This window comes from Panicum hallii, chromosome 9, assembly GCF_002211085.1.
Source record: "Panicum hallii strain FIL2 chromosome 9, PHallii_v3.1, whole genome shotgun sequence".
Lineage (NCBI taxonomy): Eukaryota > Viridiplantae > Streptophyta > Magnoliopsida > Poales > Poaceae > Panicum > Panicum hallii.
In genome coordinates, this window is record NC_038050.1 from 37,599,442 (window position 1) to 37,620,541 (window position 21,100).

The 21,100-nt window shown below is 45.3% G+C and overlaps 2 protein-coding genes across 2 annotated transcripts in view; both read left to right on the top strand.

Moving 5' to 3' along the window:
* Nucleotides 1-13,036, top strand: part of LOC112873031 — a 31,432-nt gene extending 18,396 nt beyond the window's left edge. Inside the window, exon 5 of the mRNA XM_025936064.1 lies at nucleotides 12,952-13,036. Coding sequence (XP_025791849.1) covers nucleotides 12,952-13,036 — 85 coding nt within the window. The remainder of the gene's footprint in view (nucleotides 1-12,951) is intronic.
* On the top strand, nucleotides 13,033-14,095 carry LOC112873032. The gene is made up of 2 exons (XM_025936065.1): nucleotides 13,033-13,558; nucleotides 13,833-14,095. The coding sequence occupies exons 1-2, from the start codon at nucleotides 13,033-13,035 to the stop codon at nucleotides 14,093-14,095; spliced, it is 789 nt and encodes a 262-aa protein (XP_025791850.1).
* The last annotated feature ends 7,005 nt before the right edge of the window (nucleotides 14,096-21,100 follow it).

A 21,100-nucleotide genomic window follows, 5' to 3' on the forward strand; every position in this document is an offset into this window, starting at 1 on the left:
TGCTGTTCTATTGTATTGGTGTACTATTTTCTTATAGTTTGCTATTGTTTGTGCATGTGTGTATGTGTGGGCCATGCTTGGTGATCGTGAATAGATGCTGAGCCTTTGGACGAGTACCAGGAGCCACCATCTTCTGAAGCTTTTGAGCAGCAGCAGGAGAACTCTGAGGAAGGCAAGTATAACATGAACATCCTATCACTTTTAAATACAATTTCATACTGTATTTTTAATACTGTATGCCTATAAGGATTTCCTAGCCACTTTTATCCTATATATTATACCTTGGGTTGCATTTTGGGTTAGTTGTGCTAGGTGCTGCGCTCTCACATATTATGGTCCTTTTTAATTAAATTTGATTAATGGTTACATGCAACTTAACTCTGAGAGTGGCCCTCTGTGCTGTGTGCTTGAGCAGCTCACGTCTCCTTAAAAGATGTTTTGTTAGAAACATGGTTTAGGGGGCCAGCACGGTGCTTAGTGCTTGGTTGGCCACTCTCCATAAGGACCGGTTCATAGAGCGACAACCTGGGACAATCGCGCAACCACAAAACTGGAATGGGACGGTCTTGACTTACTAATTAGGTCATTTTGGTTCGGGAGTAACTTACCTGCGTGGGCAAGAGGGGTGGTAGGCTTCAATGGTCCCTGCTCCTCCGGCTTGGTCTGTGCTGTGTGCTTGTACCCCCGAAGGTGGGCCCCATCATCGCTGATCCAGAATACTTAGCGGTTACACCTTACCAACGTGATACTTTGTAACGGTCTCGTAGTGTGCTTGCTAGCCATCACACCTAAGGAAGTGTGATGAACAACTAGCGTAGCTCACGATTTGTGGGTAAAGTTGTGCAACCTCTCGAGAGAGTAAAACTGATATATCAGCTGTGCTCACAGTCATGAGCGGCCCAGATCCTCCTTTTGATTAGTGGGGTTATCAACCTTTGATTAGGGAGATTCCCCGGGTGGTTTCGGTTTGGATGGTTCTCAGTAGTTCTTAATTAATATTGATTAATTTATTATGCAATCGGGTTTATAGTAATCCATCCACTCATAGTAAATAGCTTCAATAAAATTCTGCCAAGACTAAAAGCTAATGCAGTCGAGTCAGCCAACCTTAGAGCCTCATAGTTGGTGTTATACTTGTTGAGTACGAGTTTGTACTCACCCTTGCCTCTCTACTCTTCTGTTCTCTTGGATATCTTCGACTACTGCTCAGTGCCCGGCAACATGGAGGATTACGTCAGCGGCTTCGACGACTTCTAGGCGTTTGTCTCCCAGTCGATGTCCCGGTGGCGCCCAGCTCTACATGTATCTCTTTTACGCTTCCGCAACTCTTGAACCGATTCTTGATTCGGTTGTAATAAAATAATTCATTTACGATTTATAGTATTGTTATTCGTGGTATGTGTTATGATATCTTGATGATTCTATTGTATATATACGTGACTTGATCCTGGCGCATATATGATTGCTCGATGTATGTCCTTTATAAATCGGGTGTGACAGTGGCCGCTGCCGCGGATCTGCCTGGCACTGTCGTGGCCATGTCAATAGGGGCCGCCGGTCGTCGTTGCGCCCAATCCGCAAGCAGGGGCCTCGGTGGCGCCCCAACCTCGCCACGGCGGGTTCAATGGGTACCCCGCTGCGGGCCATCGCCATTGCCGGTTCCGAGGAGACTGACCCCGTCCGTCATGGTGAAGGGTGACTGCTCTCCTCCAACGTAGACTGCCGTGTGGTGGGCCACCCTTGGTGCGTGGTGGCGGCTCTGGAAGGTTGGCAGCATGCTCTTAGGATGGGGGCAAGGCGAAAGCCTTTGCTTGCTTGCGAGCAGATGACGGCGATGCCCTCGGGTGCCGTTTACCTTCTTGGAGGCGTCATTCTTCTGCCTCTCTCCCCTACTGCACCTATGAGCTTCCTGGGTGAAAACCTTGATCGTGTCCGTCGGGTGATGATGGTGACAATGCACTAGTGTTTAGACCCGGCTAGGGTTGGGTCCGGGACTAATGAAAGCATTAGTCCCGGTTCCAATGGCTAGGGACGGGGGAGCAGGGAGGGGCCTTTTGTCCCGATTGGAGCTATCAACTAGGACTAATGGGACTAAAGGTCCATCATTAGTCCTAGTTGGTGGCTCCAACAGGGACTAATGGCGCGGCGTACAGTTAGTCCTGGTGGTAGCCACCAACCGGGACTAAAGACGATCCTTTAGTTCCGGTTGGTGGCTCGAACCGGTACTAAATTCCTCAGACATTTTTAGCCCCTTCTTCCTTCCCCAGCCCGAGACATTCTTCCAATCATGTTCTTCCTGTTCTTGGCTCGGGTGCGGGGAATTCATGCCCATTTTCTCGAAGATTTGTGAAGGTTTTTTATTTCCTCTCCATCCAACGGTTCTAAAGGTTAGAAACTTCATCCTCTCAATTTCCATTGCTAGTGGAGCTCATTTCATGGTTTAGAAATAGAGATTTGAGGTTTTTTTAGATTCAGTTAGTGTTGGAGTTTTTTCGATTTATACACCATTTGAGCTCAAATTTACTTATGGTTTGCATGTGTAGATGTGATTTACTTGTATTAGTTTATCAGAATGAGTATATAGAGTATAATGTTATTTTTTGTAATGGCAGCATATATATAGAGAGAGGGGAATACCTTATAATTAATCATGGTGTGTGATGGATATTTCAACCTTTTAATTATGGATATTGTTGAATAATGTTGTATTTTGGACCTCTTAATTTATTATTCATGTTGTGTGATGGATTTTTTTAAATATCATATCTTGCAATGCAGATGGACCGGCAATAGATGTACAATGCTGACCGATGTTCCAAGGAGTTCATTGATGACCTGCATCATTTTTTGGATGTGGCCGAGGCAAACAAATGGAATGGTTGCATGTGCTGCTCAAGCAGATATTGCAAGAATAAGAAGGATCACTCCTCTTCAAGGACCCTTCACAGCCATATTTTTGTCCATGGTTTCATGCCTAATTACATTTGTTGGACAAGTCATGGAGAAAAGGGGGTTATAATGGAGGAAAATAAAGAAGAAGAGTGTGAAGACAACTTTCCTGCCCACGTTGGATTCGGTGCCTTTGATGATGATACTGCAATGGAAGAGGCACCTGAAGGAGAGGCGGCAGATGATGGTCCCACGGAAGATCTTGCGTAGGTGTTGCGCGATGCGCGTAAAGATTGTGAAAGTGAGAAGGAGAGGATGAAGTTCTAGCAATGTTAGGGGACCACCAAAAATTGTTGTACCCAGGATATGAAGATGGATTGAAGAAGCTTAGTAGCACTCTGTAGTTGCTACAATGGAAGGCAGCGCATGGTGTATCCGATAAGGGATTTGGTGAATTACTGAAACATTTAAAAAATATGCTTCCTAAGGATAACGTGTTGCCTACCACAACATACGAAGCAAAACAACTTGTTTGCCCTCTAAGATTGGAGGTACAAAGGATAAATGCATATCCCAATGATTGCATCCTCTACTGCGGTGATGAGTACGAGAATTTGGATGCATGCCTTGTATGCGGTGTATTGCGATATAAGATCAGGAGAGAGGACCTTAGGAAAGTCGAGGGGGAGCATCGTCCCAGGAAGAGAGTTCCTACCAAGGTCATGTGGTACTCTCCTATAATTCCATGTTTGAAGTGTCTATTTAGAAACAAAGAGCATGCTAAGTTGATACAATGGCACAAAGAAGAACACAAGAAAGACACGATGTTGAGACACCTAGCTGATGGCTCCCAGTGGTGAAAATTAGATAGAACTTACGAAGACTTTGCACTGGTGCGAGGAACATAAGGTTCGCTTTGAGTACGGATGGCATGAATCCTTTCGGTGAAATGAGCAGTAGCCACAGCACTTGGCCTGTGACTCTATGTATGTACAATCTCCCACCATGGCTCTGCATGAAGCAAAAATTCATCATGATGCCGATTCCGGCTGGATACGCTAGAGTGGGTGTGGAGGAGGTGTGCGAGGGTTATGAAACGCTCGAGCTCAACATTCTTGGAGATGATGGGGAGAAGACACAAGCAGAGGCCATTCATGGTTATATCCTATGGTTGAAGCGCAACATCATCCTCAAGTCTACTGATCAGGCATAAGGCCAGCATTTCCGCAACCTCCTCCGAGGGCACCCAGCACAAGTCCACCATCTCTGCCAGCTGCACCACAACATTCTCCTTCACCATCATCTCCTAGGCAGCCAGCGTCTCTTGCTTCACCTCCTCCTAGGTAGACATCTCTTGTGCACTGCCGGTAGCGGCAAAAAAGCAAAAGCTACCACCCAAGACTCAGTCATTAATAAACAGCCTCCAAAGAAGAAGCAGCCGAAGAAGAACCAAGCTAAGAAGGCTCCTAAGCTACCGTGGGACAAAACTTATGAGGAATGCTATGAGGAAGCTAAGAAAGCGGTTTACAACCACTTCAAACCGAAGAAGCTAGAGAAGAAGGTACACATAAATCCAGCCGATTCAGCCTTTTTCTTAAAAATGATTGATGCAAATCAGAAGAAATTCATTTCACCATCAGACTATGACCGCTCGATTACCAAGTCATACGAGAAGAAGATGAAATCTGCTGGGTCGTCGGCTCGGAGCCCAAAAGAAGCAATCAATTGAACCGCTCATCGTGCTACCAACAGAACAACAAGGGCTAATTGCTTTTCTGGGCACCTCGGGTCTCTCGGCGGCTCAAGTTGCAGGGCGTAAAGAAATTACAATACACTTCGGAGTTGCTAGATGGACATATGAGTTTGGCAAGAGCCTTGTTCCCCGTGAAGTCATGCCTGAGCTTCCAACACAATTGCGCAGACTACATGATTACTGCATGCTTGCTTCTAGCCGTGTAGACATCATGCTGGGTGTATGGATTAAAAACGAAGATTACTTTCGTGGTGAGGATGTGATATGGTTGAATTTTGAATAATTATACCAACTATAGCATCAAGACGCCCTTGACATCTCTTTCGTCAGCACCTAGCTTCTATAAGTGGTGTTCTTTAATTTTCATTTACATAATTAGCGAATCTTATTATATGCCCTCAATCAATTTATTGTTTCTTTTGTATCATGTAGAATGTAGATTCACACTTGCAGGAAGAATGACTACTTTCACCTAGGCTTTGTCGACCTAGTGGTTGTGAATTGTGTTACTCTAAAGGACAACCCTCAAGAAATATTTTATAACTTATACAAGTTCTTATCCATTCAGCATTACAAGCAGAATATATTGTTTCCTTACAACTTTCGGTGAGTATTTTCTACCGTGAAACCCTTTTACTTTTGTATAATTGAATTTTTTAACCCTAACAAAAAGTGGCTCAATATAATCTAGCAGAAATTACAGGATACTAATTGTGATAAACCTTGACATGCGCTTAGTGATTATTATGGACTCATTAAAAAAAGATCCAGAAGATTACAAAAGCATGACCGACTTGTTGAAAAGGTAATTACTAATTGTGATAATTCCTGACATGCGCTTATGGATAAATATATTTATTTATTCTCGGTCATGCGCAGGGTTTGGAAAAAGTTAAGTGAAAAAAAATCAGGTAATTTCATAGGTGAGCTTAGATTCAAGATGTACTTTCCGGTACGTACTAGATGCTGCTTTGCATATTTTATTTGTTTTATTATATATTCATATGGATACCTGATGACTTCTTTTGTCTTAAAGTGTCTGAGGCAGGCACAGGGCAATAATTTATGCGCATACTATGTTTGCGAGAATATTCACAATTTTGTAGGTTCTTACATGACATATACTTCTTGGAAAGTGGAAGTAAGTAATAAACAATATCTTCCAATGTTTCAACTAATTTTGAAAATTGTCATAATTAGTATTTTTCACTTTTTTATAGATAGCTAGGATGTGGGATCAGCTCCTTCCATGGGGAAAAAGTTTTGGCGATTCAAGAAGCCCTGGCATGATTTCTTTATGAGCAAGTCATCAAACCAGATGGTGAATTCCACTATGATTGACACAATCTTAATAGAAGTAGTAAATATGTCATAGATGTTATATAAAACTTTGTTGTACTTTGTGTGTATGTATATATATTAGTGTATTTCATACTCAGCTTGAACAAGCTTGTAGGAACATATAGTAGTACTGTAGAAGACTACGTAATTTAGAATATCAAAATATAACTAAAACAAAAAATAAATAAATGGAAAGAAATATAGGAAGAATAAAAAAAACCTTTAGTCCCGGTGGGTAACACCAACCGGGATTAAAGAGGCCCTTGCCAGTCCGGGGCTGGGAGCCCCTTTAGTCCCGGTTAGTGTTACCAACCGGGACTAAAGGTTTTTTTATTCTTCCTATATTTCTTTCCATTTATTTATTTTTTGTTTTAGTTATATTTTGATATTCGAAATTACGTAGTCTTCTACAGTACTACTATATGTTCCTACAAGCTTGTTCAAGCTGAGTATGAAATACACTAATATATATACATACACACAAAGTGCAACAAAGTTTTATATAACATCTATACCATATTTACTACTTCTATTAAGATTGTGTCAATCATAGTGGAATTCACCATCTGGTTTGATGACTTGCTCATAAAGAAATCATGCCAGTGTGACAGTTCGTGTACTTGCAATGCTAGATATATATTTTGTTAGTGTGAAGTATGTGTTTGTTAGTGTAAAGCTTGTGTGTGTTTGTGTGAAGCTTTTGAAAATTTAAAGTGCAAGTGAAAAAGGGGTATTTTTGTAATTACATAAAAACCTAGGGTTGTTTTTGCAAAATGTGTTTGGATGGGAGGAAATTTCAAAATAAGTGAAAGGTGGTTTTGGTAAACATGTTTTTCTTATGTTATCCTTTGTAAAAATGTATGTTTATTTGAAAGTTTCATTTGAAATGTGTGTGTGTTGAAGTGTGTAAAAATTTTGGGTAAAATGGTGAAAATAAGGGTGTTTGTGTAATTTTATACAAATACAAGTCCTTTTATGCAAATGTTTGATTTATAAAAGTAACTTTTAAATTTGCTCAGGGCTAAAGTGTAAAAGTGCAAATCATCATGACATGTCTATCCAACCATTATGACGAGTCTATCCCATCATTATGACGTGTCATAAATACTTGCATTTAGGTCCTGAATTTTATAAAATTACATTTTTAGGACAAAAGCAATTCAAATCCAACTTTTACTCAAAACTTCAAGCGTAAAAATATAAATTTTGAGTTTTTGAACTTGGGCCCTAAAGCAATGTTGTAGAGTTTGAAAAACTCTCCAACTTTCGTTTTGGGCATTTCTTTATTTGGATTTTAAATCAATGGGAAATTTTGTTTTACAGACAAGCCCTCGCAGTTTTCTGTTTTTACGCAAAGGTCCTTGGGGAAATCTGTTCATCCTTCTCCTCTATTTCTTTTCTCCCCTGGCGTCTCTGTCTTATCTGTTTCCCACCGGCGGCATATATCCTTTCTTGGCTTCATCCCTATCTCCTTTAGCTCTCTCTCTCTATCTCTCTCCTCTTCCACCGGTTCTGGCAGCTCTGGGCGAGTGCTCGGGCGCGGGAGTGGAGCGCGCTGGGCGAGTAGCCCCAGGCCACGCGGGGCGCGGGCACAAGCGCAGGCTGGCGGAGCCGCGGCTCGGGCACGGCGCGGGAGACGTGGAAGCTGGCGACGGCTCGGGGCTGGGCGGTGGTCGCGGCTCGACGCACAGGCGGGAGCGGGCGAGCGGCAGGCGCTGGCAGTCAGACGCGTGGGGCGCGCGTGAGCGGGCCGGCGCAACGGCAGGCGGCGCGGGCTGGCGCTGGGTGGGCCGTGGCAGGCGCTGGCGCAGCGGAAGCGACGGCGGGCCCGGGCGAGTACGGGCACGCAGCAGCACGCGGCGGACAGAGGCATGCGGGAGTGAGTGCGTGCACGCGGGTGAGCTTGGACGGCGGCCGCGGCAGGCAGGCACGCGAATGGCTGCGGCTCGTGCGGCTCGGGCGTGCCCAGTGAGCAGGAGCGGCGTGAACAGGCGCCAAATTGGTGACATGAGCAGGTGTGGAGTGTGGGCGCGGAAGCAGGCGATGCAGGGGCTGAAGCGCGCAGACGTGCGCGCGCAGGAGGAGTTGCGGTGAAGTGCTTCTGTGCGTGATTGTGGAAACGCGGAGGCGAACAGCCGGAGCAAGCAGTGGCGCGCGTGCCGAGCGAGCTGGTGGTGGCATGTGCTGGCATGGCGCGGCGTGGATGCGCACGGGCGCGGTGTAGGAACGGGTCTGGCGGTGCGGGCCACGGCGCGCGAATGGGTGCGGCCAAGGGCGCGCGGCTCAGCTGATGGCGAGCGAAGTTAGAGTGGGTGCAGCTGGTGACGCGGCCGCGCGGATGGAGTGTGCAGGTGGAATTTTGGCGCGGCAGTTTGGCGTGGACCAATACGAGGACAGTAAGGCCCCGTGTGTGGAGTATCTGACGGTAGTTTGGCGCGGGCGGCCGCAACAAGACGTGACGCGGACCAAGAACGCAGGAGCAGTGCAGCAAGACCGAAGCAAGCGTCGCCGAGCTCCTGCGCAAGAACCGGCGGCGCGTAGCGAAGTTTCTGCGCGAGATGCAGAAACACGGTGGCGTCGATCCTGACTATGCTACGGTGATCTTTGGTGGTGCAGGAGTGGCAGTGTCGAAGATGCAGTTAAGGTGTTCGACGAAATGCTGGCCGCGGGAGAAGTGATGCCAACTGCGGTAATGTACAACGCATTGATCAGAGGCCGTCGAGAAGAGAGCAACGGAAGGCACGACCCAAATGCAAGCAGACCACGGTCCTCGTGAAGGCGAAAGTATGAGTATAGCGTGGCGAATCAGGAAGAGAAGCCGCGAAGCGAAGACAGTGGTCGGGCGTGACGAGCTCGGAGGAGATGCGGTGCAGTCAGGTCAACGAAGGTTTCTTCCTGTGCGAGCAGAGGTGTTTGGTCGACCAGGCTTTGGCATCGCATATGCGGAAAAAGGGAGTTCAACTCGTGAGCAGAAATCCCTAGGGTTCGCGGAGAAGTTGATATAGTGAACCCATTCGGCTCCATCGTCTCGTCCCATGATCCACGACACCCAGCAAATTCTACTTTTCATCACCGTCGAGTACTTCTCATCGCCAATCTTGTTCGCCACGGGAAATCACTTTTCGTCCGTTCTTCCCCACAACCAAGGTTTGCCCTGATCCACTGAATCTTTCTAATGTCGGCGATTCCTTTGCCGGAATATCGTCGTTAACTTCGTGTTATCTGTTTTCCCGGACCAGGGACTTGATTGCTATGTTTTAAAAAGTTCTAGGGTGTTTTTTGTAAGGTTTCCAGAGTTTTCTTTATTTCAAATCGATGAACTTCTACATTTCATAGATTTTCGTAGGAAGTTCATAAAGATGTAAAATCAGTTTCGTTTGAAACCCTAAGTCAAACCCTATAAGTTTTATGTTATGATCTTGAGTTGAGGTCTTTGATGTGTAGTCTAGGTCAAATGTTAGGGAATGAATGCTTTGTTTGTACCTTATATTGTATGCATGTGTTATAGCTGAGATATAAATTATAGGGTGTATGTTTTAAGTGGAGAAGTGTGACAGTTAGTTAATCCTATCACCCTAGTACTCATATCCTTGCCGTCAAGACGTTATCCTTGTCTTGATTGCCGTTTCCTTAAGATTCTCTTTGTATAAAAATCTATGTTAATCCGTATGTATCTATTGCTTAGCTTATATATCTCTGCAGCTGCGTTTCAACATCAGCTTTTGATTCAGCTGCTAAGCATCCATTTTCCCTTGAGTCTAGGATGTCTCTGTGTAACAGCTGTCAGTCGATACTTCTACCATCGGCTGGTTAGCTGATACGGTTGATACTTTTCTAGTATCGGCTACTGCTGGTAACATTTCTGTTGTCCTGTCCTACATCAGCTACCACGTAGCCGATCAATTTGAGGTGCACACACGATCTTAAGGTTCTCACTATCGGCCGATCCAAGCCGATTCTAGTCGTTTTCCGTATCGGTCAAACACGGCCGATCAATCCTTAGTTTTCCCACCCTTATCTATACACTTCCATCAGTCAATTTATCGACTGAGAGATCAGCTATATATCTATCGGTCATATACCCTTAACCACACTCCAATCGGCTGTACGTCACTCAATAGTTGTGCTGACGTAATCGAGTCGATACAACCACACCTAGTTACCTAAAATAACACTTAAACATATCTCAGTTAAGACACAACTGCTTTAGGAATCACCCCTCTGCCGAAGTAATCGATGTTTTCATCGATCGTCTAGAAACCCGATGCACTCATCAATCGGCTAAACCTCTGTTGCTTCCAATCGTCTCTGTTGTAATCTTCAACAAGTAGCCAATTCTAGTTAGTTGTTCTCCTAAAGCTCTGTCTAGGTTTAGCTTCAAATCTTTTTGGTTGTTATGTGAATAGTGTGTTATATGAGTACTGGATTGCAACTTTGCTGTGAAATAAAATAGTTTTGTGTGCACACTTTGAATGTAATGTCGCATTACATGTAGATACGACTACTTCGGCAATGGTACCTACGAGATCTCCCCGGAGTCTACGGAGGATGTTCCTGAAGACCAAATGAACGTCACCATGAGATTAACTGAAGCCCCGAACCAAAGTTCGGAAGATATTGACATTTCTGACTTCAGACCCACCAGTAAAGGCAAGCCTCGGACATAACCCACTATTTTAATTATACTGCAATCTATATCTATTTACATATTCTATGCATTAAGTTCTTAGGAATTGCTTGAAACCCTAGATGCATTCTCCTAGGAACCAATATATTGAATACTAGCACTTGAGTCTGACTAGCTGCTATGCTAATAGGACCGGTAGAAGTCGGGTGATTTCCTGTCACTCGCGCGATATAGGAGTTGTAATGTTTACATTCTTGTTATCACTATAAGGATGCCGGACGGGAGTTTTATGAGGTATCATGGTTGAGGTGATACCCCGTCTGTGTTGTTGAATTTTGATAAGGTCGCGGTGTGTGCCGATCGGGGTTAAGCGTTTGAAAGTACTAACCACATGCCGCGAAATATGGTAAGCGGTAAGCCTAGTAACCAATCGGCCCGAGGAGTGGACATACCTCCCACCACTCGATTTGCTTCTTCTGGTTACTTATGTTCGACTGAGGAAATACGTGTTGCAAGGGCAACCAGGAATACGGGTTTTGTAGTCGCGCTACAGACATATGTCCTGCACGAGTGATGTGCGTATGTTCCTGTAGTCGCTTGTGGTGGATCTGATCCACGAGTCGGAATGAAAGGTAAACGGTTGCTTCAGAACTATCGTTGGATGTTCCAAGCGTGTGAGTTAGGTTTACCTTGCAAGGTTAAATTCGATTCAGAATCGTCCGCCTCTCACGATGTTTGAGACTACTTAATCCCTTTATCACACAGAGTAACAAGAGCAACTATATGATGAGTAATACTGATGGTTGAGATAAAGAGCTCTACCTTGCTTGCTTAGCTATAAGTGCTTATCTAGAATGGATAATCACATAGAACTTGAAAGCTAAAAGTTGCAAATAAGGATCTACTCTTAGTTGCTTTTCAGCTGAAACTAAACCCAGAACTATTACAAGCCTTCATCAGTCTAGATATGGGCTAAAGTATACCCAATCCCGGGTAAGCCTTGCTGAGTATTAGTATACTCAGCCTTGCTAGCTTTATGTTTTTCAGGTAATGCCTTTGAAGATTCTACTCTCCCCTGTCATAGCCCTGTGCTCTTCCAGAAGATTGGTCCGTGGAATGGGATCCGTCCTCGGCCAACGCTGGTGATATCGAGTAATGTCGTGCCCGGGCTTAGCATGACATCCATCTTGTCGACGTGCTGTAGATCATCGCGTATGTTTTCCGCTGCTAAAAATCATAGCTTAAACGGTTTGTATTATTTTCTCTAGGTTTGAAACTTTGTACTACTTTTATAAACTCTTGTAATGTAATTCCCTATTATGTAAATTGTGATGGCGATTGTATCTCTGGACTCACCTTCGTGTGAGGTAACCTTATTGATCCTGTGTATCGGTGGTTTATCGGGACGTTACCCGACAGGCCAAGGGATTATACCGTTTGAAGCACGTTGGAGCCCTCAGGATTGGACTCGTGTACTTGAACCGGTATAATTCAGGTTGGTTCTGCCACAGCCAGGGCTTCTTGAATCGCCAAAAGGTCCCATTAGTCCTGGTTGCCTGACCCGAGACTAAAGGCTGAGCCTTTAGTCCCGAATTGATGGTTCCGGTTGGGAAACCAGGACTAGGGGGTCTTCCATCCGGGACTAATGAGCATTTCTATATTAGGGATGGCGTCATATCCGTCCCTGGAGGCATCGTCATAGAAGTTCACGCTGGAGTGCAGTTGTTGTGGCGGTGGTCGTCATCATCTCTTCACGAGATAATTTTTCTTATGCGATTGCCTTCGCTTTGAATTGTCCATTGTCGCCTTGGTTGCTTAGATTAATGTCTTCTAGCGGATGTTTTGCCGCCATGGTCGTGCTGTTTGGTGCTTGCCCTGGCGGATGCTTCGTCGCCCATGATGTTGTCGTTGGGTGGATGCTTTGCCATTATTTTTGGTACAGGTGGATGCTTTGCTACCGTTTGCTTGGGAGGATGCTTTGCTGCCATGTTGCTACTTGGCTGGATACTTTGCCACCACTGGTCCTTGCAAATGCTTTGCCGTTGTTTCTTCTACTTTTGCAGATGCTTTGCCGCACTGGTCGTGTTCTTCGAGCTTGCTCTCTCTAGGCATCTTTAGCGTTGGTGTATCTCTTTTGCAGGTTTAGTTCTTGGTTAGACTTGTTAGGGTGGTTGGGTTCCGTATATCCTCCTTTCCCTTCTTGCTGCTTCTTCTTGTTGTTATTGTGGTTGCGCCTTCTATCGCTGCCGGCTGTGTATTGGTTGTACCTTTCTTTCTTCAGCATTTCTCTATCTTTAGTCCTCTGTGTTCTTGTGTTGGCCGCTCTGTTTGGTTATATCAGGTATGTTCTTAAAAAAATCCTCCCGTCGCCGCCAGATCTTCCACTGTCCCCAATCCTCCGCAAGATCAGCAACGGGGCCCCATGAGTGCGCCCGTGTGCCAACAACACGGCGAGGAAGGTGTGATGGTCCCCGTCACGATGAGCGAGTCACACCGCCGCCCCGCCTCTCCTGAGCAGCCGGGCAACGACAACGTCCTCCGCGACATCTTCTTCCTCCTTCCACCGCTGCCGTCATCCCTCATGCGTGCATCCGCCGTATTTAAGCCCTGGCTCCACCTCATCTCCGACCCTGCGTTCGTCTGCCGCTTCCGCGACCAGCATGGGATCCCACCGCTGTTCGGCTTCTTCGGCGACGGCCCCTTTGTTTCCACGATGGACCCGCCCGAGTCCCAACCGCATCCCGGCAGCGCACTCTCCGAGCCGAAGCTGCAGGGAAACGACTACATGACCCTCGGCTGCAGGCACGGCCTCGTCGTCGTCCTCAGCCAGGGTCAGAAAGAAGTGGTCGCATGGAACCCTATCACAGGGAGCCACTGCTGCGTGCCGTTCCTACTACGTGCCACACTTGCTAGCGGCGGGGCGTTGCTGCGCGCCGATGGCAATGATGGTATGTAGCCAGTTGAGCCCCTTTCAGGTATTCATGGTGTTCGGCAATGGTGGCCGTCTGGCCACGGACTCCCCATATTCGCAACTCTACCGATCGGACTCTGGTACGTGGGGCAAAAGAGTTGCGCCGACAGAACTTGGAACCTGGACTCCTGTGAGCGGTATGGCCATGGTTCTAGCTGGGAAGGCACTTTGCTGGATGGCTCCTTGGGACGATGAAATTGTTCAGTTCCATGTGGACACCTAGAGTTTTGACGTGATCAGCAATCCTGAAGGTGTGAAGGCCATGTCCATTGAAATCTTGCGGACCAGGAGCAATGGGCTTGGTCTTGCTGTTTTAAAGGTAGTAAACCTCCAGTTATGGGAGAGGATGGCGGATTCAGATAATGGTTCGCTGATATGGGTGCTGATGAGAACCATTGAACTGGACAAGATCCTTTCACCAGAACCAATGGGCTGGAGAGTGTGGACCAAGATACTAGCGTTTGATGAGGAAACTAATACCATGTTTGTGTTATGGGATGGCACTGCTTCATGATCCAGCTTCAGTCACTGAAATTCAGAAAAGTTCTTGAAAGCACTACACGGGTAGAGCTTGTTATCCCTTCACAAGTTTCTTTGGAACAGGTATCCTAACGTAGAAATGTGAATATGTACATGGTTCTAGCCAGCAGGAATTTCGTCGTTGTGCATTTGGGTAGACACGTCTACACTATTATACCTTATTTGCTATTTGAACAGTGTGAAATATATATGCTATGACCTAGAAAGAGTTGGAAATTCAGGAGAAACTTGATAAGAGAGTGAAGCTAAGACCATTGGACATGTGACGTTTGTAAATTGTCTCGTTGTTTGCATGACTCATTGGGGGTTTGGGATTGGATGGGATTACGCAGCAACACATAGGGGAGAAGAGAGGAAGAGATAGCTTGAGTGCTGGAAGCTGATGGAGATTCCCTTAGTATTTCCTCTTAATGAATCCTGATAGAAGGATATTTGGTTCCTTCTATGGTTGGCCCTTTGAGCCATGTGTGGCCTGCTGCATTGTGCCTTGCAGCCGTGCATGGCTTGGGTATCAGACGGAAATGAGACTGAAACTGTATTACTGAAACTGAAACTGAAATCACCAGCTATTACTGAAACTGAAATCACCTATTACTGAAATGAGACGGAATATTGAAGGAACGTAGACTGGACAGTGTTTCAGAAAACCATGAATAAAATAATATTATCTTCCCCTCACAAAAAGAAAAAAGAAACCAACTGTATTACTCTGTTGAAGCTTTGATGACAAAAGAACAATAAACAATCAATATCTAGTGTCCACGTATCAATATCTAGAGTCCGCGAATATGCAAGATAACAAAAGCTGGTAATAGGATTAATGAGATAATACACCTATGGCGAACCTAACATACTATTTACTATAATACACTAAAAATCAAGAGAACACACAAAATAACTAGGATCAATGAGATAAAAATAGCATAGAAAATAAAAGTAATATGGTCCACATGGAGTTTTGAATATCATCGTTAAGTGATCATAAACTGAATAATTCTGAACATGGATTACTGAATTGAGCATACCACTTAAGCAAATTGCGGGGAGGAGACCTAGGCAAATTAAATCTCCTATTTTTGGTGGTCTCAAAGTGCTTCATGATATAATCTAGGTTGAACTCTTAAATATATTCCCCTTCTTCTAGTTATAGACCATGTGCCTGGGGCGGTAATTCTTGTTCAGCAGCTCCAGCTTGTGGAGCAGGATCACAAACCTGTCCATTGTTTTCCTCTCCTGAATGCAATTGAGAGACGAGACGAGCGGATGCAATATTTACGAGGTTTTGGTATAATTTCAAATTGGAGCTAGCGGTTATGGCGGCCACGAAATTTTTGCTCAGTGGAACATTCCCTACAATTTGAGACAGTGTCTTAAGGATATATACCACGAGAGCGTTTTGTGTGGCATGAGTTAGGACCCTATCCTAAAATTATCCTTAGAAAGCAGTAGATTCTAGGGAAACCAGTAGTTTCCCTACGATTTTGAAATGTCATACTAGGGAAAGAAACCGTAGGGAAACCAGGGATTTCTAGTGGGAGCAGCATCAGATTGTTCTGCTGGTGTGTCAGTGGCTGTAGTTCCAATTACGCCGGCACTTGGTCCCGAAGTTGTGCTATGGCCTATGGTATGGTATCTCTGCAAGCCCATAACTATCAATAATCAAATAAAAGTACAGATCATGTGTGCATCAAAGGTCAAACAAGAGTACACGGGCAAATGATTTGGATTCAGAAATTCAGAATTCAATAATCAAACAGGACGTTCAATTCTATTCTACACCAAATATTCATAATAATCTAATATGCCGACCTTTTCCTTGCCTCCCCGTCTGACCGACTCCCTTGAGCAGCTTGCCCCCTTGACACAGTAATCTCTTCTGGCTCTCCGCTCCTCCACGATCTCGTCGAAGTGCAGTCTCGCTTCTTCGATCCTCTCTAGCCTGCACATCGCTAATTTTGCCTTGGGTATCTCCATCGGCCATCGTGGACTTGCGTCGACAGTGTCGCTTCGTTTCCTGCTCTGAGCACGATCGCCGCACTTTGGACCAATCGATTCTAGACTCCATGGGGACGAGATTATGTGGCCTACGCCGCAGCGGCTGAGACCAACGAGCCCACCCGAAGTCAGCGTGCGATTCAGCCTGTCAGGCAATCGGTGCTCGTAGCCTAAGAGAGGAAGAGGAGAATTAGGCAAACCTTAAACTTTAACCTGCGGCTTCAACTAAATTGCATAAAACATAAACTAGAATATGCTATTTAAATATGCAACTACGGTTTATCTAGTGTTCCAACCCACCTAAAATAAGGATTTTGCAACCTGTAGCCAATTCTAGCTTGATACTACTCTAGCAAAGTAAACGCACACAAGTTTTTTTATTCAAGATCCCATCGCTTTATTCAAATAACACCGAGCTCAGTGGAGTCACGAACCAAAAGGTTGTTTACAAAACTAGGGAGGGGATTCACCCAAACAGCAGGGTGATCCGGGTCCCGACAGCAGCCAAAGCGAGCAAGCTCATGGGCGACAAAATTACAAGAACGTGGAACAAAAACAGCATCAGCTGAACCAAACATGGTGGTCATAATAAACAGTCAGCAGCGCCCCCCCTTGTGCACGGTCATATTCATCTGTCAGCTGCGCCTTCACCAAAGTCTGGGAGTCAGTTTCAATCACAATGTTCTGCAACCTTGATCTGCTGCCGCATGAAGGCCGGCAATGCAGGCATGCGCTTCAGAACACAGTGCATCCATCACCACATCAAGAGAGCCAGCTCCTGCAATAGCTGCATTACCTTGGTCATCTCGTGCGACAAACCCCAAAGAACCCTTCCTCTCTTTCTCCCAGAAAGCACCATCAACATTGATTTTCCATGTACCAGGCTGGGGGGCTGACCATCGACGACATCTATTTGTCGGCTCTGAATTGTTCTTTGCCTCACTCTCATCAACCACCTCGACAAGCACTGACCTAGCCTTATGAATGATATTGGCAACAGGTCTTCGTTGCTCACCTGCATTGGTCTTATTCCGGGCGTCCCACCATGACCAGAGCAAGCAAATAGTGAACAAACTCTTCTCCTCCTGCATCCCCAAATATGTTCAGAAACTTCCCGAGCTGAGTATCGTTCGCACAAAGTGATCCTCACATCTTCCAGATTAAAGGCCCTCCAACACTCCTTGACATACGTGCATTTGAGGAAGCAATGACCCCATCCTCGTCCAGTCTCCAACACACCGGACATCTTGTATCAACATCCATCCCACGCCTGCTAATATTCTTCCTCAGAGGCAAGCTGTTATGTGTAAAACACCAGAAAAGGTGACGTACTTTCAGTGGGCACTTCAACTGCCAGATATCCTTCCATTTGAATCCCCTTGTGCTCTCCTAGCCAGACCCTGAGCTGCTCTCTCCACTCTAACTTTGTTTCTCTCGTGTGTTACAGTCATGAAGCACATGATAAGTTGATTTAACGGAGAACATCCCTTTCTTATCAAAATGCCAAGCCAGCAAATCCTCCATCCTGTGTTTGATCGGGAACCCCAGAATGCGTATGGCTTCATCTTTCCAAAAAAATGTCCTTGATCAGTTGGCTATCCCATTCATCACTGACCGGATCTATCAGATGGCTTCATCTTTCCAAAAAATGTCCTTGATCAGTTGGCTATCCCATTCATCACTGACCGGATCTATCAGCTCTGAAACTTTTGTTACCAGCGTCTGACCCCGTGGAGTGATTGGCCGTCGTGCCACACCATCAGGAATCCAAGGGTCCAGCCATATATTGATGCTGTTGCCATCCCCCACTCTCCAAATAAGCCCTTTTTTTCATAGCTTGCACCCCACGAACAATGCTTCGCCACACATAAGAAATCCCTGGACCTTCTGCCACCTCGAGAAGATTACCATCCAGAAAATACCTGGCCCGAAGGACTTAGGCACAAAGTGAGTCCGGATATTGTAGTAGCCTCCAACCTTGCCTTGCCAACATTGCCAAATTAAATAGGTGCAGGTCCCTCAAACCCAATCCACCCTTCTCCTTTCTCAAGCACAAAGTCTCCCGTGACAGCCAATGCATCTTTTTCTCATTTTCCTGTTGTGTCCACCAAAACCGACAAATCATAGTACTGATTGCATCACATAGAGATTTTGTGAGATCAAAGCAGGACATGCATAGCTCGGAATAGCTTGAGCTACCGCGTTAATAAGAATCTCCTTTCCAGCTTTTGACAATAACTTCTCCTTCCATCCTTGAATGATTTTCCAAACACTATCTTCCAGATATGTTAATGTCTTCTCTTTCGACTTGCCCATATACACAGGCAGCCCCAAGTACTTTTCATTCCGGGCCTCCACTCCTATTGCCAATACATCCATCACCAACGTTTTCTCGGCCTGTCTTGTGTTGCGACTGAACATGATAGAAGACTTTTCCTTATTTATAGTCCTCCCCGAGCAATCCTCATACAATGAATGGACATGTTGCAGATGATTTGCACTTGTCTCATCAGCCTTCACAAGTAACAAAGAGTCGTCTGCAAACAAAAGGTGATTTATGCTAGGTGCATTCTGGCATATCTTATCCCCCACAAGATCTCTCTCCTCAGCAGCAAGGAGCAGGCACGAAAAAGCCTCAGCACACAACAGAAACAAATAGGGTGACAATGGATCCCCCTGTCGAAGACCACGCTCAGGGATTATAACATCTGTTAATTCACCATTAACTTTAATACGATACTTCACAGTAGGGATGCATTTCATAATAATCTTCACCTACTGCTCATCAAAGCCCAGCTTGTGCATCATTTTATCCAAAAAATTCCATTCCACACCGGTCTTAAGCTTTACTCATATCGAGTTTAACTGTAGCAAAACAGTCACGAACCCCTCTCTTCGTCTACATATAGTGTGTCAATTCATAAGCTAGCAGCAAATTGTCTGTTATCAAGCGCCCCGGGACAAAAGCACTTTGATTCACAGAGATGATTTCAGGCAAAATAACTTTCAGACGATTGGATAGTACCTTGGAGGCAATTTTATAGATTACATTGCACAAGCTTATGGGTCGTAAATCCTTTAGACGTTCTGGATGCGGCACCTTCGGTATCAAAACCACAACTGTGTCGTTCCACCCTTCCAGAATATCACCCCCAGTCAAGAAATTCCTCACTTCTTTTACAACATCAGCACCCACTATGTCCCAAAACTGATTGTAAAGCAAAGCAGGCATCCCATCGGCACCCGGTGCTTTCAGCTCTCCCATGCTATCCAGAGCTTGCTTGATTTCTTCATCAGTAAAGTCTTTCATCAAGAGAAGATTCATCTCTTGAGAAACTTTGGGGTGTACTTGCGCCATCAATTTTGCATACCGAGTACCTGCACAACTGTGAAAGAGATCTTTATAAAAGTTAGTAACAAGGTTCCTCATCACCCCCTCCTCCTCCACAACACTTCCATCATCCCTCACTAGTTATTTAATTCTATTTTTCCTCCTTCTTTCAGAGGCGAAACCATGGAAAAATTTTGTATTTCTGTCACCATGTTTCAGCCAATGTGCTTGCGCTCTATGGCGCCAGTACAAATCTTTCTGCTCTTCAAGTTTCTCCAGCTTATACCTCAAGATCTCCTCACGGGCAACGTTCTGAGCATTCACCATTCTCCGCCTACACTCCTCCAACTCCTTTTTTCACTCTCTTTATTCTTTTCTCCAGACCACTGAGCACATTCCGGCTCCAATCTCACAACTCCGCACCCACCTCCTGAACCTCATCGACCACCCTGCCTCCTCTAGCATCCAGCGTGAGATGCCATGCATTTTGAACAATCGTTTTGCAATGTTCCTCCTGCACCTAGCTGGCCTCAAAGAAGTGCGGAAACGTAAAGGAGTGGGTTAGAAAAATGCAAACTCGGCACGTCAATTTTTTCCTGTGGTATCGGTGGGCTAAAGCCACCCCTAGTCCACGTTGAAGCTCCACCAAGGTACGCTCCCGGTCACTAACTCTCTTTTGATAAAGAGCTTGGTCTTGCTACTAAGGCTCACGCCAAGTAGGTGAGGTTCTTGCCATAAAGGCAATGCTCATCACCTCTTGCACCGGTCACCTTGATGCTGTCTTCACTATGGAGCTTCCCACGAAAGAGGGGTCTCCTCGTCCCCTGAACACGGTCGTCGACACTGCTCCACATCAAGCTCGAGGGTTGAAGACGTGCCGGCGAGTCACCAAGACTCCAAGGGACCGGCACACCAAGACTGTAGTGGTGGTTCAATCTAGAACCAAACACCTGGTAGCTACACCTTGTTCACACATCTGTCTTGGCCTAATCTAGCACTAACACTCACTAAGCATGTGCTAAAGGCATTGGATATGATCACTAAGCTCTATGATGGCTACGATGCCTTCTTCAATGTGTATGAGTGTTCTCTAGACTCTAGCAACCACAAATGACACGGGAAGACGCTTATATAGGCTAGAGGGCCAGCCATAGCCATTACCAACAACTTTCTCGAAAAGCAGAAAGCGTCGTATGATTTAGTCACAGGCGTTGTTTCATCCGGTGCTGAAGGCATTTCTTATCTCAATCGTTGTTGCAATTCTGAATTGCACTGATGCCTAGTGTCGTTTAATCCATGCTGAAGAGATTTTTGAGCCAGGCAGCTGCAACCAAAAATGCTCTATAGTAATTCAACTACCAATACACTGATACTTAACCCTAGGGCATTGGTTGATCTGGTGCTACCGCCATTTTCTTCTTTGATCGTAGTTGCAATTTCCCAATGCACCAACCCATTATAAAAACATGGTGTCGGTTTATCTGACGCCCTACTTCAAGCTGAACTCGTCCAATTCGACACTTCTTTGAGTTCTTTCTTTGTTCCTTGCTTCTCTAGGACTTTGTAGTTTATCCATGTGACCTAAGATTATTCACTTGACAAACTTGGTTAGTTCCATTGAGCATGTTATCATTCAATCACCAAAATCACAAT

Bases quoted from the DNA above. Each gene is read 5' to 3' on its own strand.
- LOC112873032 (XM_025936065.1), top strand. From the start codon at position 13,033: ATGAGTGCGCCCGTGTGCCAACAACACGGCGAGGAAGGTGTGATGGTC. The intron at 13,559-13,832 runs GTATGTAGCCAG...GCAATCCTGAAG, and splicing joins GCGCGCCGATGGCAATGATG to GTGTGAAGGCCATGTCCATT.